This window comes from Scyliorhinus torazame, chromosome 16 (assembly GCF_047496885.1).
Source record: "Scyliorhinus torazame isolate Kashiwa2021f chromosome 16, sScyTor2.1, whole genome shotgun sequence".
NCBI lineage: Eukaryota > Metazoa > Chordata > Chondrichthyes > Carcharhiniformes > Scyliorhinidae > Scyliorhinus > Scyliorhinus torazame.
The window spans coordinates 74,938,062-74,956,612 of record NC_092722.1 but is presented as its reverse complement, the minus strand read 5'-3'; the positions used below and the strand labels follow the sequence as shown (position 1 = coordinate 74,956,612).

The following is an 18,551-nucleotide window of genomic DNA, read 5'->3' as shown; positions in this document are numbered from 1 at the left end:
CCATGGGAATTCTCTCAGTGTTTTCAGTGCTTCGGAGTTTCTGATAGGCATTGGATTCATGGTCCCAGTTTCCCCGGCACCCTGGGTCATGAGTCTAGCGTCTTTCATACTGAACTGTGAAGCCATTCATAGTCACGCCTGAGGCAGCACAGTGGAACAGAGGTTAGCACTGCTGCCTGACATTGCCAAGGTGCTGGGATCGATTCTGGCTTTGGGTGACTGTGGGGTGTGGGCTTATGTACAGTGCTCTTTCGGAGAGTCATTGCAAACACGATGGGCCGAATGGCCTCCTTCTGCACTGTAGGGGTTCAATGGAAATAGGTGCCTCTGCCCTCTACTGGGGTTTATCAGTCTCTTTCCTCTGCAGTCTCGTGTCCATCAGTGTCTGTCCTCTGTACCTTTCACACCTTTTGTTCTCTCTGGGGACTGCCATTAGCACCCTTTCCCCTTGGTTTCTGTGGCTATTAGCACCCTGTTTCCCTGGGTTTCTGTGGCTATGACTCATCTTTCAGAAATTTCCCAACTTCTGTCTTTTAGCTTTGACAAAGGGTCATCTGGACTCGAAACGTTCGCTCTTTTCCCTCCCTACAGATGCTGCCAGACCTGGTGAGACTTCCCAGCATTTTTCTCTTTGGTTTCTGTCCTCTGCAGTCTCGTGTCCATCTGTCTCAGTCCTCTGCAGTCTCGTGTCCATCAGTGTCTGTCCTCTGCAGTCTAGGGACCAGTGGACTCCTCCCTACCAGTCTTGGGTCTATAGGAATCTATCTCCATGTGGTTGTTGCCTATTTCCCCCAGTTTATTGTCACAGTCACTCTCTCAGACCCGGGCTCACCTTGTGTGAATGAGTAGAGACATTTCTTGCCACATCCAATGTCACAACACTGTTGATAAGCGCGACAATCATCATCATCCTCACAAGACTGAGTCACGTTTTTCTTGCAGAGAGACAACACTTTGGAAACTTCTGGACATTTCTTTGGCAAAACTAAATAACGTAAAAATTTAAATCAGTCAAATGTCAGAGGACATCTCATAAAAATCTCCAAACCTCAATTACAGAGTAAATTAAGGTGAACAGTGCCCCCATCATACACTCCCACGAGATGTGCGGCAAGGGGTTAGACACAGAGTAAAGCTCCCTCTACACTGTCCCCATCAAACACTCCCATGACAGGTACAGCACAGGGTTAGGTACAGGGTAAAGCTCCCACTACACTGTCCCCATCAAACACTCCCAGGACAGGTACAGCACTGGGTTAGATACAGAGTAAAGCTCCCACTACACTGTCCCCATCAAACACTCCCAGGACAGGTACAGCTCGGGGTTAGACACAGAGTAAAGCTCCCTCTACACTGTCCCAATCAAACTTTCCCAGGACAGGTACAGCACGGGGTTAGGTACAGGGTAATGCTCCCTCTACACTGTCACCATCATATACTCCCTGGGCAGGGACAATAAGAGTTAGATACAGAGTAAAGCTCCATCCGGAATGTCCCCATCATACCCTCCCAGGACAGGTGCGGCACAGGGTTAGATACAGAGCAAGGTTCCCTCTGCACTGTCCCCATCAAACACTCCCAGGACAGATACAGCACGGGGTTAGATACAGAGCAAGGTTCCCTCTGCACTGTCCCCATCAAACACTCCCAGGACAGATACAGCACAGGGTTAGATACAGAGTAAAGCTCTCGCTACAATGTTCCCAGCAAACACTCCCAGGACAGGAAGAGCACTGGGTTATATACAGAGTAAATCTCCCTCTACACTGTCCACATCAAACACTTCCAGGACAGGTAGAGCACTGGGTTATATACAGAGTAAAGCTCCCTCTACACTGTCCCCAGCAAACATTCGCAGGATATTTACAGCACCGTGTTAGATACAGAGCAAAGCTCCCTCTGCACTCTTCCCAAACTTACAGTCCCAGGTCAGGAACATCATGGTGTTACATACAGAGTAAAGCTCCATCTGCACAGTTCACATCAAACACTCACCGGGCTGGAACACAACGGGTTTTGATACACAGTGAAGCTCCATTATCACAGATTTTAATAGAATTTACAGTGCAGAAGGAGGCCATTCGGCCCATCGCGCCTGCACCGGCTCTTGGTAAGAGCACCCTACACAAGGTCAACACCTCCACCCTATCCCCATAACCCAGTAACCCCACCCAATACTAAGGGCAATTTTGGACACTAAGGGCAATTTATCACAGCCAATCCACCTAACCTGCACATCTTTGGACTGTGGGAAGAAACCGGAGCACCCGCAGGAAACCCACGCACACACGGGGAGGATGTGCAGACTCCGCACAGACAGTGACCCAAGCCGGAATCGAACCTGGGACTCTGGAGCTGTGAAGCAATTGTGCTATCCACAATGCTACCGTGCTCCATGTTCACTGTCACATTCAATCTTGGCCCTTCCTGCTCAGTCTGTGTGGGATTCTCCCATGAGAGCGTGTCTGCTGCTCTGTAACTGATGCTCACATTTGTTGATGAATGTTGGGACACATTTCGCCCCACAGCTGGTTTTGCAGCACATCTGCCAGATGTCACATTGGGTGTTGTTGCTGCAATCATTTCCTAGTGTCATGTCACACATCATTGTGAGTCTCCTGGAGACTGGACACGTTCCATTCACTGAAAGATAAGAGGAGACAGAATCACACCATAGTCATCACATCAGTGTGGGACCCTCCCAACCCCAAGAGCACTGGGAACTAGATCCTGCTCTGTGGCTCCTCTCCCCAGTGAACCTAACACACTGTCTGTGCCAGAGCTTTGGTCACTCTGATCTCCAGAGGGCAGACTAACAGTCACACAAAATATCTGATTGTGGTATTACAAACACCGGACCAGACCCCGACGTTTTCTCGGATACCAGACAGAAATCCCAATTTGTTTTTTAAAAATTTGTAACACGTAAAGGAAAGATATTTCGCTCCAGGAGTGATTCCGTATAAAAGGGTGTGCTTTCCTGCGCTGCAGTCATTCTGGATCCAGCTGCAGGAGGCACAACATCTTGTTCAATAAAGCCTCGATTGTTCCACCATTCTCGTCTCGTGGTAATTGACGGTACATCAATTTATTGAACGAGATTTTAAAAGATGGATTTCCACATCAAACCTGATCGGCTGCAGCTGACCCGTCACGCAGCCAATGTCACGTCCACCTTCGACCATTGGCTAGCCTGCTTCGAAGGCTATGTCTGAGCAACCACTGAATAACCCTCGGACTCGCAGAAGCTCCAAGTCCTCTACTCACGGGTGAACATAAAACATTACAGGCCCTTCGGTCCTCGATGTTGCGCCGACCTGTGAAACCACTCTAAAGCCCATCTACACTATTCCCTTATCGTCCATATGTCTATCCAATGACCATTTGAATGCCCTTAGTGTTGGCGAGTCCACTACTGTTGCAGGCAGGGCATTCCACGCCCTTACTACTCTCATGCTAGACATCACCATCCGAGGAAGAAGGCTCTCACTGTCCACCCTATCAAATCCTCTGATCATCTTGTATCCCTCAATTAAGCCCTGACATTTTTCCCCTCATCCGGGATGCGCCCTCCTTCTCCGAAACGATGACACTCCTGAAGGGAGCGCGACCTGCAACGTGTGTGGGAATCAAGTGTACGCCAGGCACCTCCTGGCCACGAGACAGCGACTCCCCGGGGTGACTCTGGACGATTTCTTACGGGCCCTACAGATCCTCGGTAGGAACTGTGACTGCCGGGCAGTTTCAGCAGTCCAACACACCAAACTTTTAAATAGAGACGCATGTCACGGGCATGATGTCTACGTACGTCCGCCAGCAACTATTGGAAGGGCTCGATCTTGCGGGGACTAGGCAGCTTGCTAATTCATTAGAAGTGGCCACCCGTAACCTGCAGTCCTACACCCCCAACTGCGCGGCACCCTCGTGAGACACACCAGCTGCCGACTCCAGCTCACCGCAAGCTCGCGCCTCGCGGCACCCAGCCAACTCTGGAGGGCCTGTGTTACTTTGGTGGACAAAGCAAGCACCCCAGACAGCGCTGCCCGGCGCGGAGCGCGACCTGCAACGTGTGTGGGAAGAAAGGGCACTTTGTTTCCGTTTGCCAGGCCTGGTCGGTCGCCGCCTTTTCCAGGCCCGGCATTTCTACACTCCCCACGTGCGACCCAGGGGCGCTGCCATCTTCCCCTCCGCAGGCCACGTGCGGCCCGTGGGCACCGCCATCTTCCCCACCGCAAACCACGGGCGGCCCGTGGATGCCGCCATCTTTGATGCTGCCCGCCATGTGCGCCCCATGGGCGCTGCCATCTTCGGCACCAATTTGGACCGCGCAGGACCCCTGCTCGTCTGGCTGTTCACCGCCTACTGACTCCGCCAATCACCCCGGGACCTCCAAGCATCTTCCGCAGCCCGCCTCCATCACCCTGGATCAGTGTCGGCCCCGCAACCTCGCGACTGCTACGACAACGGTGAAGATCAACGGGCACGAGACGACCTGCCTCTTTGACTCTGGGAGCACAGAGAGTTTCATCCACCCCACTACGTTAAGGCGCTGCTCCCTCCCGGTACACCCCATCACCCAGAAAATCTCCCTGGCCTCCGGATCCCATTCCGTTGAAATCCAGGGGTACGAGATCGCGACCCTCTCCGTCCAGGGCGTAGAGTTCAGCAACTTCCGGCTCTACGTCCTCCCCCACCTCTACGCTGCCCTGTTGCTCGGCCTGGATTTTCAGTGCCATCTCCAAAGCCTCACTTTGAAATTCGGCGGACCCCTGCCCCCCCCTCACCGTCTGTGGCCTCACGACCCTTACGGTCGATCCACATTTCCTGTTTGTGAACCTCACCCCGGACTGCAAATCCATCGCCACTAGGAGCCGACGGTACAGTGCCCAGAACAGGACCTTCATCAGGTCTGAGGTCCAATGGCTTCTGCGGGAGGGGATCATTAAGGCCAGCAACAGCCCCTGGAGAGCTCAAGTAGTGATAGTGAAGACTGGGGAGAAGCACAGGATGGTCATTGACTACAGTCAGACCATCAATCGGTACACGCAGCTCGACGCGTACCCCCTCCCACGCATATCTGACATGGTCAATCAGATGGCGCAGTATCGAGTCTTTTCCACAGTGGACTTGAAGTCCGCCTACCACCAGCTCCCCATCCGCCAATACACTGCATCTGAAGCAGATGGCCACCTCTATCACTTCCTTAGGGTACCCTTCGGCGTCACCAATGGGGTCTCGGTCTTCCAGCGAGAGATGGACCGAATGGTTGACCAGTATGGGGTGCGGGCCACCTCCTCGTACCTAGATAACGTCACCATCTGCGGCCACGATCAGCAGGACCACGCCGCAAACCCCCAAACTGCTTAACCTCACCTACAATAAGGAGAAATGCGTGTTCCGCACCAACCGCTTCACCATCCTCGGCTATGTAGTGGAAAATAGAGACGTAGGGCCTGACCCCGACCTCATGCGCCCCCTCCTGGAACTCCCTCACCCCCACTGCCCCAAGGCCCTGAAACGTTGCCTGGGGTTTTTCTCATATTACGCCCAGTGGGTCCCTAATTATGCGGAAAAGGCCCGCCCACTCATCACGTCCACAGTTTTTCCCCTGACGGCTAGGGCCCGCCAGGCATTCAACCACATCAAGGCTGACATCGCCAAGGCCACGATGCACATGGTCGACGAGTCCCTCCTCTTCCAAGTGGAGCGCGATGCATCGGACGTGGCTCTGGCCGCCACCCTCAACCAGGCAGGCAGGCCCGTGGCTTTCTTTCCCCGCACACTCCATGCCTCCGAAAATCGGCACTCCTCTGACGAGAAGGAGGCCCAAGCCAGTGGAAGCTGTGCGGCGTTGGAGGCATTACCTGGACGGCAGGAGATTCACTCTCCTCACTGACCAACGGTCGGTTGCTTTCATCTTTAATACTACACAGCGGGGCAAGATCATAAATGACAAGATCTTGAGGTGGAGGATCGAGCTCTCCACCTGTAACTATGAGATCTTGTATCCCTTTGGGGAAACTCAATGAGCCCCCTGATGCCCTATCCCACGTTACATGTGCCAGCGCACAGGTGGACCGACTCCGGGCTCTCCACTATGACCTCTGCCACCCGGGGGTCACCCGGTTCTTCCATTCTGTCAAGGCCCGCAACCTGCCCTCCTCCATTGAGGAGGTCAGGACCGTCACCAGAGACTGCCAGGTCTGCGCAGAGTGCAAGCGCACTTCTACCGGCCGGATACAGCACACCTGGTGAACGCCTCCCGCCCCTTTGAATGCCTCAGCATGGACTTGAAAGGGCCCCTCCCCTCCACCGACCGCAACGTGTACTTCCTCAACGTTATTGATGAGTACTCACGGTTCCCCTTCGCCATCCCATGCCCCGACATGACTTCTGCCATGGTAATTAAAGCCCTGCACAGCATCTTCACTCTGTTCGGTTTCCCCAACTACATCCACAGCGATTGAGGGTCCCCTTTCATGAGCGATGAGCTGCGTCAGTTCCTGCTCAGCAAGTGCATCGCCTCGAGCAGGTCGACCAGCTACAAACCCTGGGGGAACGGGCAGGTGGAGAGGGAGAACGGGACGGTCTGGAAGGCCGTCCTGCTGGCCCTGTGGTCTCAAACTCTCCCGGTCTCCCGCTGGCAGGAGGTCCTCCCCGACGAACTCCACTCCATCCGATCGCTCCTCTGCACCGTGACTAATGAGACCCCTCACGAACGTGTGTTTGCCTTCCCCAGGAAGTCCACCTCTGGGGTCTCGCTCCCAACATGGCTGACAGTTCCTGGACCCGTCCTCCTCTGGAAGCATGTGCGGAGCCATAAAACGGACCCTCTGGTGGTCAAGAAAGTCCACCTCCAACATGCAAGCGCGCAGTACGCCAACGTGGCACACCCCGACGGGCGCCAAGACACAGTCTCCCTCCGAGACCTGGCACCAGCTGAGTCCCCACCCACGACCCTTGACCTGACACCGCTCCTCCCCACCCGGGTTGCCTCATTCACCCCTGCGCCACTCACCCTCCCTCCAGCGAACCTCACCGCAGCCCCCACCCCAGCAGGATCCGTCCTCCCATTGGATCCACTCAGGGGTGACGGAGACGAGGACAACACGCTCCTAGAGTCGCAGGTGACCAGGTCGGCGCCCACATCACCACCAGGACTGGGGCGATCGCGGCGGAAAGCCAAAGCCCCGACAGACTTAATTTGTAATGTTCCTGCCACCCCCACCAGATTATTTTTTTTAAACAGGGGGTGAATGTTGTAACCACCAGTTGTGTTATATTGTATGAATTACGGGACTGCCCGTATGTTACAGGTACGACGGTAAATAAAGGGTGTCCTCTCCTGCGCTGCAGCTATTCTGGTTCCAGCTACAGGAGGCACAACATCTTGTTCAATAAAGTCTCGATTGTTCCACCATTCTCGTCTCGTGGTAATTACGGTACATCACATCAATCTGCATGACTTAATTGCGAAAGTTTATATACACTATATCAAATTATCTGCGGCCCAGAAATCATAACAAAAACCCATTAGTCTTTTCTTTGTATCAAAAAAGCAGGACCTGAAATAACAAATCTCACTTTTATGACATCTTAATTGCACATTCTGCAGCCACAGTGTCTGTCTTTATTGTTTTCAGGACTCTTAAAACATGTCACTGCAGCACATATACATAGACCCTACCCCAGACTCTCGAAATCATTACTGCATCAGCGCATATCATATATATATTAATTTCATACATTCATCACAGTGGGAAGCTGAAATACGTATTGTTCAATCTGACACCACACATTAGACTCAATGGACAGGGAGCAGGAGCAGAAATCCGGCATGATTCACCCCCTCCCAAAACCAGGGATCATTAGACTGGAATTAGTGCAGGGACATGGGCTGACTCACACCTCACCCAAACACAGGGGACACTGGGCAGGATTCAGGAGCAGGAACCCTGGGTCACTCGACAGGGATCAGGATCGGGAACTGGGATTATTCTCTCCTCTCCATAACCAAGTGGCCTCTGGACAGGAATCATGAGCAGAAACCCAGGCTGATTGACTCAACCTCCCTAATTGAGAAGTCACTGGAGAGGGATCAGGAGCAGGAACCCAGGACGATTCACCCCCTTCCTGCCCCAGGTGTTATTGGACAGGGATCAGGAGCAGGAACCCGGGACGATTCACCCCCTCCCTAACCCAGGTATTATTGGACAGGGATCAGGAGCTGGAAACCGGGAAGATTCACCCCCTCCCTAACCCAGGTATTATTGGACAGGGATCAGGAGCTGGAAACCGGGAAGATTCACCCCCTCCCTAACCCAGGTATTATTGGACAGGGATCAGGAGCAGGAACCCGGGAAGATTCACCCCCTCCCTAAGCCAGGTATTATTGGACAGGGAGCAGGAGCAGGAACCCGGGTTAATTCACTCAATACTCTAACCTATGTTGACGGGACAGGGGTCAGTGTACAGTGGGTGGGGACGATTCTCTCACCTCCTGTGAAACACTTGGGGATACATTTCTTGCCGCAGCCAGCATCACAACAAGTGTGGAAAGCATCACAATCCTTGTTGTCTTCACATGAATCTCCGGTACTCATCTGGCAGAAGATGGAAAGTCTGTCCTCAGTGGGGCACTGATCCGTTGGTTCTGAAGAGCAAAGGAGGAATTCACATTGATCCTGTGTCTTTCCCCACATCAGGGACATTTCAAAACGCTCTGTGTCAATGGTTCACTTTTCTTCAAAGTGTGGCAATGTTACAATCTGGGAGATGTTATGGGTAACGCACGCACAGCAAGATCCTACAATTAGCTTATGAGGTCAAGGCCCAGTTCTGTCTGAATCATGGAATGTTCCCAGCACAGAAGGCCACTTGGCCCATCGAGCTCATTCTAGCCCTCCACAGGAGCAGTCCAGTTGGTTCTACCCCACCCTGCCAACACCCTTCCCTGTACCCCAGCATTTCCTCCGTTCTGCCCTCATTAATGACAACCAGGGATTGTGGGCCTGGATAATGTGCTCACGGTCTGACAGTCCCAGCCCTTTTCAACACAGCCGAGAATATGTGACTCACACTCCGATTTGCCTAGATGTTAGTCAGAGAACCATTCGACTACGTAAAGGGCTCTCTAACACATCAGACTTCAATTGGACCCATGCTTTGCTCCTCAGCCTCTTTGAACAAAGGCCAACCAATCGTACCCTCCATTGACTGGGCCGACACACCTCCCACACAGCCTCCTATCACGGAGTTATTAGGCTGACACTGCAGCCTCCAATGAGTGCACTGAGGCTGACCAATACCCCACTAATTTTGTTCCATGTGACGACCCAGGTTACCATTCTCCGACTCTTGCATGCGCACTTACTTTTTGCCAGGCACTCTGGCACACATCTCGGCCCACACTCCGTCTTACAGCATGATGCCCAGTGCCCACAGGAATCATTATCCTCACAGGGAGCAGTGAAGTTCATCTTGCACACGTAATGCAGTCTGGATGAATGTGGACATGTCCCTCCGTGACCTGTAGGGAAGACACAGATTGACATCACTCACTGATACTCCTGACCAACAGACACCATTCAATGCTCAATGTCCCACAACCACAGCACGGGGTTCGATACAGAGTAAAGCTCCGTCTTGACTGTTCTCAACAAACACTCTCAGGACAGGTACAAAGAACAAATAGGAACAGGCCCTTCGGCCCTCCAAACCCGTGCCGACAAATGCTGCCCGTCTAAACTAAAATCTTCTACACTTCCTGGGTCCGTATCCCTTTATTCCCATCCTATTCATGTATTTGTCAAGATGCTCCTTAAATGTCACTATCATCCCTGCTTCCACCACCTCCACCGGCAGTGAGTTCCAGGCACCCACTACCATCTGTGTAAAAAAACTTGCCTCGTACATCTCCTCTAACCTTGTCCCACGTACCTTAAACCTCTTCCCCAAAGCTCCCTTTGAAATGTCCCCATCAAACACCCGCAGGGCAGTTCCAGCATGAAGTAAGTTTCAGAGCAAATGTCCCTCCACACTGTCCCCATCAAACATTCCCAAGACAGGTCCTGCAAGAGGTTAGATACAGAGCAAAGCTCCCTCCACACTGTCCCCGTCATACACTCCGATAACAGGTACGGCACAAGATTAGATACAGAGTAAAGTTCTCTCTGCAGTGTCCCCATCAAACAATCGAAGGACAGGTACAGCACAGGGTTAGATAGAATGTAAAGCAAAAAGTGCAGAGGATACCGGAAGTCTGCAGAAGGATTTGGATAGGTTAGGTGAATGGGCTAGGGTCTGGCAGATGGAATTCAATGTTGCCAAGTGTGAGGCTATCCATTTTGGGAGGAATAACAGCAGAATGGATCATTATTTAAACGGTAAGATGTTAAAACATGCTGCTGTGCAGAGGGACCTGGGTGTGCTGGTGCAGGAGTCGCAAAAAGTTGGTGTGCAGGTGCAACAAGTGATTAAGAAGGCTAATCGAGTTTTGTCTTTCATTGCTAGAGGGATGGAGTTCAAGACTCGGGAGGTTATGCTGCAATTGTATAAGGTTTTGGTGAGGCCACATCTGGAGTATTGTGTTCAGTTTTGGTCTCCTTACCCGAGAAAGGACATATTGGCACTGGAGGGAGTGCAGAGGAGATTCACTAGGTTGATCCCAGAGTTGAGGGGATTAGATTATGACGAGAGGTTGAGTAGACTGGGACTGTACTCATCGGAGTTTAGAAGGATGCGGGGGGGATCTTATTGAAACATATAAAATTATGAAGGGAATAGATAGGATAGATGCGGGCAAGTTGTTTCCACTGGTCGGGGAAAGCAGAACTAGGGGGGCATAGCCTCAAAATAAGGGGAAGTAGATTTAGGACCGAGATTGGGAGGAACTTCTTCACCCAAAGGGCTGTGAATCTCTGGAATTCCTTGTCCAGTGAAGCAGTTGAGGCTCCTTCTTTAAACATTTTTAAGAAAAAGATAGATACCTTTCCAAAGAACAAAAGGGATTCGGGGATATGGTGTACAGGCCGGAGAGTGGAGCTGAGTCCACAAAGATCAGCCATGATCTCATTGAATGGCGGAGCAGGCTCGAGGGGCCAGATGGCCTACTCCTGTTCCTAGTTCTTATCTTCTTATATAAATCTGCCTCTGAACTGTCCCCAGCAAACACTCCCAGGACAGGGACATTGCAGCGTTAAATACAGAGTAAAGATGCCTCTATACTATCCACATCAAGACTCGGCTATCTCTCTCCAGAAAAGCTGATGTGAACCGTGAAGGATTTGGTCAGAACAGAACTGACTCCATTTTGAACATCACAGAAATACGTAGACACCATTTGTATTTGGAGATCTTTAGATGTATCCTTCTCTTAAATCCGAGACACTCATTTAAGAAGTCTTAAATTACATGGATTCCTGACCGACAGAGGTAGGGTGTTTAGTCATGAGTATCCGAACATACGTTTAGACGTATCCGAACATCGCGCATTAGAAAGTAACTGAAATCCCGTCTAAATGTTTGAGACAAAGAAATGTAACCTCGCCTCGTGAGAGCTACTCGGACTCTTAACAGAGAAACAGATTTCCCTCTTTTGGTGGCTGAGCCTGATATCAGCTTGTAAGATAGTCTCTTCAGATCCGGAATACCTAAACACTTGCAATAACTGAAATAATTGTGCATTAAGGTGTGATGGGGGGGGTGGGGAGGAACAGAATCACAGATGCCCATTGCATGCTTGCCTATCTTAGAATGGATACAAACAAACTGTTACTTTAATGAGACTTTGGAACAGTATGTGAGCAGTTCGGAATGGTACAATTCTTTCGATCATTATTATCCAATACTTTATATTCACTGAAATATAATGGGACTGCTTTAGAATGTCACATTATAAACTGTGACTATTGTTACACACTTACCTTGTGTATTCACTCTGTATTGTAGCCATGTATTTGTAGTATACTCACACTATATAAACGCAAGTATAACTTGTATTATAATTTTGTTATACCAGTATTATAAAATCATAGAATCCCTATAGTGCCTAAGGAGGTCATTCGGCCCATCGAGTCTGAACCGACCAACTGAAAGAGCACCCTACCGAGGCCTACTCCGCCGGCTTATCTCCTTTATCCCAACTAATCTTTAGACACTAAGGGGCAATTTAGCGTGGCCAATCCTCCTACCCTGCACATCTTTGGACTGTGGGAAGAAACAGAAGCACCGGAGGAAACCCACACAGGCACGGAGAGAATGTGCAAACTCCACAGCGACAGAGACATTTGTTTTGTTCATAATGGACCGTGTAGAGGTGTTACTACATGCCATAGTCATGTGACCTCTGCCATGAAGCATAGGCCTCGTGACAGCCATGTAACACTCAGCTCAAAAAAGACATTGCACTCGAAACACTATCGTCTTTGAAGTCGTAACATCACGTTGCCAAAAGGAGTATTCTGTAAAAATATGAATGTGTCCGATTACATCTGTTGTCTTAAAAGTAAAAAGGCCGAGTGCAGCTTTCAAGGCTGCTGTGAAACTGGCTGGAGCCTCATAGTGAGCTAAGTGATAAGGGCAGGAATACAGGCTGCTGGTGCCAGCCTGTTACAGAGGGGGTGGCAGCCATTAATCCATCCTCTGTTGGATGAAGGTGCCTCAGGCTAGCTAATTCCTGCATGACCTGTTACCAATTCTAAAGTCACAAGAGGAGACATCCCAAAAACTCAGGATGATAATGTCATCAAATACTTATTGGTGGAAAACAAGGATACCGAATGGTGGGGGTATGGGAGTATGGGAGGTAAGGTACAATGGGGCAAAGAGTGTAAAAAGCCGATGAACAGAATTCAATGCATGATCCTTGTTTACTTTTTCGAGTCTAACAGCCGACTGTCTCCCTCTCTCTCTCTCTCTAGAAATCCTGTTGTGAGTTCTATCCCTCGCTCCCTCTCTCTCTCTATCTCTCCAGAATGCCTGTGTGAGTGCTCTCTCTCTCCAGAAGGCCTGTGAGTGCAGTATTGGGCCAGGTGCTCTAATTGATCGTGCACGAGCCGAGGGTGTCTTAACATCATCAAAGACTCCCAGGACATGACAGCATAAGGTTACATAGAGTAAATCCCGAGGTAACAGAGACAGGCAGGTGAGGTTTGGACAGCCCATATTCCTTACCTTGAAAGTTGAGGTTCATCACACATCTGTTCCCACATCCAGCCTCACAACATCTCTGCCAAATATCACAATCATCATCGCTGGAACATCGATTTCCCAGTTTCATCTGACAAATGGGAGTGAGTCGTGATTCTGCTGGGCATTCAAAGACCTCCTCTGTAGACACAAGAACATTTTGGGAGTCAAATTGAACTGGTTCTGGAGAGAGACAATGGTCGCAGCATATGGAATAGGAGGAGGAAGAGGCCATTCGGCCCCTCCAATCTGCTCCGCCATTCAATAAGATTCATCACGGAAGAAAAGCTTAACCCCAATAATCCTGCCTGATCTATATTTCACTTGACTCCATTCAGTATCCAAACATCAATCCATCTCAGTCATTCATATACTCAACAACTGAGCAATTCTCGCTGTGATGAATGTATACATTTCAGATGTATTGTATTCTAAGTATTTGGTGAAGGGATAAAAGCCAACATCACAGTATGTTCGAATGTTAGACTGCTGCAGTCATGGTTTTAAAAGAATATTGGTTTGAAAGACAAGGGGCGAGATTCTCCGACCCCCCGCCGGGTCGGAGAATCGCCGGGGGCTGGCGTGAATCCTGCTGTTGCCGAATTCTGCACCACCGGATATTCGGCGGGGGCGGGAATCGCGCCGCGCCGGTTGGCGGGCCCCCCCCGCTATTCTCCGGCCCGAATGGGCCGAAGTCCCGCCGCTAAAATGCCTGTCCCGCTGGCGTGGATAAAACCAGAGATCGCCCCAGAGATCTCTTTCTCAAAGAATAACTGGAAAGCAAGTATCCTTCTGACCAATTGGTATTTAGGGTGGATTGAGAGCTGGGATAGTCTATTTCCCTGTTGTTTAAGTGGGAATAAAGATAGCAAGTAAGGGTATTGTATGTCAATGTGTTGAGTAGTGTTGTTTTGGGGGTAATTGTGAACTATTTTTGGGTGTGGTGATAAAGATTATAATATTTTGACAGTAATATAGTTTTGTTTTAAAATACCAAACCCCTATTTCTTTGTACAATCGTCCCTGCAACAATGTATCCTTTCCTCACAGTCTCACCAAATAAAATAAACTATTGTTTTTTTCCAGTATCACAGTCATTGTTGGGATATGGTCTGGGATCGTAATCTGCGTCTCTGGATCGAGAATTGCACAGATTACCAACCCTCTCACCCCTGTCACAATCCTCTCTGCACTCTACAGCAACCATTTTTCCCCTTATATTGACTCTCATGCAACTGTCCTCACTCATGCGTCCTCCCTTCTTTCTCACGAGTTCTCTCTGCTTGCTCAGGAACACTCCCCCCTGTCTCACGTGCCCTCTCTCCTCTATCATCTGCCCTCTTTCACACGTCATCTCCCCTCTCCCAAATTCCATCTCCCCTTTTCCATGTGCCCTCTCCACTCTCATACTATCACTGACCTGCTAAACTCCATCTTCTCTCACTCACCCTGTCCCCTCGAAGTCACCCTCTCCCCTCTCACAAACTCTACTCTTTTACAGACCCTCCCGGTCTTCTTCTCACCCTTCTTGTGGAAGGTGTAGACACATCGTTTCCCACAGTCTCCGACTTGACAACACTTCTTCCAGCCTGTGCAATCATCGTCTCTCTCACACTTCTCCGCCTCCCCCTTGTCACAGATGTGTTGCGTCGTGGAAGGTTCTGGACATTCCCTGTCACGCTTCCCTGTTTTAAAAACGAGAATGCAATGAGAGGCAGGTTTCGCAAATCAGCAACTAAAATACCAAGACTGTTAGAGATTCCAGGGACAGGGAGCGAGGGCAACATTCCAAGGAGGGATTTGAAAACAAGGATGATGATTCTAAATCTGAGGAAACCAGACCAATGGAATATTGTCTTTAATTTCCAGAGGAATCAAATTAAAAGGAGTGAAGTTTTGCTCCAGTTGTACAGGAACAATGAGACTGCGTCTGGAGCACTGGGCATGGTGTTGGTCTCCATACTAAAGAAATTACTTAAATTATATTCAGAGCCATTCAGAGAGGGCTGGCTTGACTGATTCCTGGGATGGAGGAGAATTTCATTCTCTGCGTGGGGTGTGAGGCTGTAGAATTTACTTCTGCAGAAAGCAGCACAGGCTGGGTCATTGAATGTATTCATGGTCGAGTTAAATAGAGTTTTGATTGACAAGGGACTCAAAGGGTATGGGCGGGGTAGACAGGAAGGTGAAGCTGAGGCCACAATGAGATCAGCCATGATCTGATCGAATGGTGGAGAAAGCTCCTGGATCCAAACTGAACTGAGCAGCTCCAGCTGGGAATTGAAGAAGTATTTATTCTTGAATGGGTTGTCGGCATTAATTGCCCATCCCTAATTGCCCTAAGGTGGTGGTGAGAAATTCTCTACAATACAACTGAGTGCTTAGACGGCAGGGAACACTCAACCACATTGCTATGGATCACATGGAGGCCAGATGAGATAAGTATGGCAGATGTCCGTCTCTGAAGGATGTTAGTGAACCAGATGTGTTTTTATGATAATCAATGATAGTTATATGGTAACCTTTACTGAGATTAGTTTTAGTTTCCAGATTTATGAATTTGATTCAAATTCCACCAGTTGCCATGGAGGAATTAAAACCTATTTTCCCCAAGCATTCTTCTGGGTCTCTGGATTAAGAGTGCAGCGACGTTACCGTTATGTCACCACCTCCCCCGATGTATAAACTGGAACTATTCAACATGAGGTGTCTGCAGGCTGCCTGGACAGTTTGTCCCTCTTACCATGTCTGGAAGCGCGATGGACACATCTTTTCCCACAGCCAGCATCGCAGCAGGTTAACCACAGATCACAGTCATCATTATCCTCACATTCCTTTCCGTAATTTACATCACACATGGGTCGCAGGCGGCTGGGAGCTGGGCAGCTGCCATTCTCTGTAAGGAAACAACAAGCAGATTGGTTCAAATATCTACTCAAATCTCAGGTTCCTTTTCTGCAGGTGGACAGAAGTTATATGGAGTGAATCTCAATTGTAACATTCAAATATTCCCAGGGAAGCTCCAACAAAGGGTTACATACAGAGTGAAGCTCCCTCTGCAGTGCCCCCATCATACACACCCAGGACAGGTACAGCACGGGGTTAGATACAGAGTAAAGCTCCCTCTACACTGCCCCCATCATACACTCCCAGGACAGGTACAGCACGGGGTTAGATACAGAGTAAGGCTCATTCTACACTGTAATGACTCCCCAGTCCCCCCACACTATAATGAATTCTCTGTCCCCCCACACTGTAATGAATTCTCAGTCCCTCCATTCTGTAATGACTCCTGACTCCCGGCACACTGATGAATTCTCACTCCCCCCACACTGAAACAAATTCTCAAACCCACCACACTGTAATGAATTCTCAGTCGCCCCACACTGCAATGATTCCTCAATCTCCCCCACACTGTAATGATTCCTCAATCTCCCCCGCACTGTCGCGACTCCTTACTCCCCCCACTCTGTAGCGACTGCTCACTCCCCCCCACACAGTAATGATTCCTCAATCTCCCCGTCACTGTAATGACACCTCACTCCCCCCACACTGTAATGAATCCTCAATCTACCCCACAATGAAATAACTCGTTACTCTTCCCAATCATGAATCCTCACTCCCCCCACACAGTAATGATTCCTCAATCTCCCCCACACTGTAATGACACCTCACTCCCCTCACACTGTAATGATGCCTCACTCCCCTCACACTGTAATGATGCCTCACTCCCCCCACACTGTAATGACTCCTCACGCACCCCCACACTGTAATGAATCCTCACTTCCCCCCCACACTGTAATCAATCCTCAGTTCTCCCACACTGTAATGATGCCTCACTCCCCCCAGACTGTAATCAATCCTCACTCACCGACATTGTAATGAATTCTCATCTCCCCCATACTGCAATGACTCCTGACTTCCCCCAAACTGCAATGACCCCTCACTCCCCCCACACTGTAATGGCTCAACACTTTCCCCACACTGTAATGAATTCTCTGTTCCCCCCACACTGTAATGACTCCTCATTATCCACTCTGTGGAATTCCTCACCTCCTTTGAAGAACTTGAAGACACATCTCTTTCCACAGCCAGCATCGCAGCACATCTGCCAATGGTCACAGTCCACATCTTCCTCACATTCATCTCCGAGCTTCAAGCTGCAAACTTTGCTCAGTGAGCTGCTGGCTGGACACTGATCGCTCTCTTCTTTACAGGAAGTCAGAAAGAGATCATTAAAGCACACAGGATCCTGGCTCTTTATAAACACAGGTACAAAGTACAAAGCTAATGATTCCTCCTCAACCATTTTATAAATCACTGCTTCAGCCTGAACTGGAAGGTTGTGTTCAAATCTCTGCTGCCCACTTTTGGAAGGATGTCAAGGCCTTTGAGATACTGAAGAGCAGGAGAGAGACAAATTGGACAATTCTTTCAAAGACCTGGAACAGACATGAAGGTCAGAATGGTCTCTTTCTGTGCTGTCCGCTCAGGTTCAATCGAGCTTTTCTTTGTGTCGACAATCGAGGAGATATTCGGGTGAGGTGACCTAAAGCTTAGTCAAGGAACTCAGTTTATAAGGAGTTTGTTAAAGGAGTTGAGAGCTGCAGAGGCAGTTAAGGAGGGAATTCAGGGGCGGCACACCGCACAGTGGTTAGCACTGCTGCCTACAGCTCTGAGGACCCAGGTTCGAATCCCGGCCCTGGGTCACTATCTATGGGGAGTTTGCACATTCTCCCCGTGTCTGCGTGGGTTTCGCCCCCAGAACCCAAAGATGTGCAGGTTAGGAGGATTGGCCACGCTAAATTGCCCCCTAATTGGAAAAAAATAATTGGGCACCCTAAATTTATGAAGAAACTATATTATTGAAAAAGGAGGGAATTCCAGAATTCAGGACCCAGGCAACTTAAGGTGTGCCTGAAAATGTTGGAGAAAGTGCAGGACAACAAGTAGACGATTATAGGTGAACCATTCTCAATATCCACGGAGGGTGTCCTTGGGTGAAGTGGAGAGAGGTAGTGGACAATTCTGGCCTAATATAACACGTGACCAATCAGTTAAAGGGGCTGGAGCATGTGACCAGATACAGGACATTTCATCAGGTGAACAATGAGACACAGGGTAACAGACCATATGACCAATCAGACACAGGTCTCTGGATAATGTCACCAATCAGACACAAGGCCACAGACAAAGAACAAAGAACAAGACAGCAGAGGAACAGGCCCTTCGGCCCTACAAACCTGTACCGATCATAATACCAAACTTTGCCAAAACCTTCAGCACTTTCTTGTGCTGTATCCCTCTATACCCATCCTATACATGTGTTTGCCAAGATGCCTTTTGAACGCCGGTAATGTATC

The 18,551-nt window shown here is 49.7% G+C and overlaps 1 protein-coding gene across 1 annotated transcript in view; it reads right to left on the bottom strand.

The window, feature by feature from the left end:
- LOC140392263 (uncharacterized) overlaps window positions 1-18,551 on the bottom strand; it is a 206,242-nt gene that overhangs the window by 59,899 nt on the left and 127,792 nt on the right. Inside the window, exons 71-78 of the mRNA XM_072477579.1 lie at window positions 17,242-17,397; window positions 15,932-16,084; window positions 14,712-14,873; window positions 13,174-13,329; window positions 9,374-9,529; window positions 8,498-8,653; window positions 2,491-2,643; window positions 833-985 (exon numbers count right to left, since the gene is read on the bottom strand). Of these exons, the coding sequence (XP_072333680.1) occupies window positions 833-985; window positions 2,491-2,643; window positions 8,498-8,653; window positions 9,374-9,529; window positions 13,174-13,329; window positions 14,712-14,873; window positions 15,932-16,084; window positions 17,242-17,397 (1,245 nt within the window). The remainder of the gene's footprint in view (window positions 1-832; window positions 986-2,490; window positions 2,644-8,497; window positions 8,654-9,373; window positions 9,530-13,173; window positions 13,330-14,711; window positions 14,874-15,931; window positions 16,085-17,241; window positions 17,398-18,551) is intronic.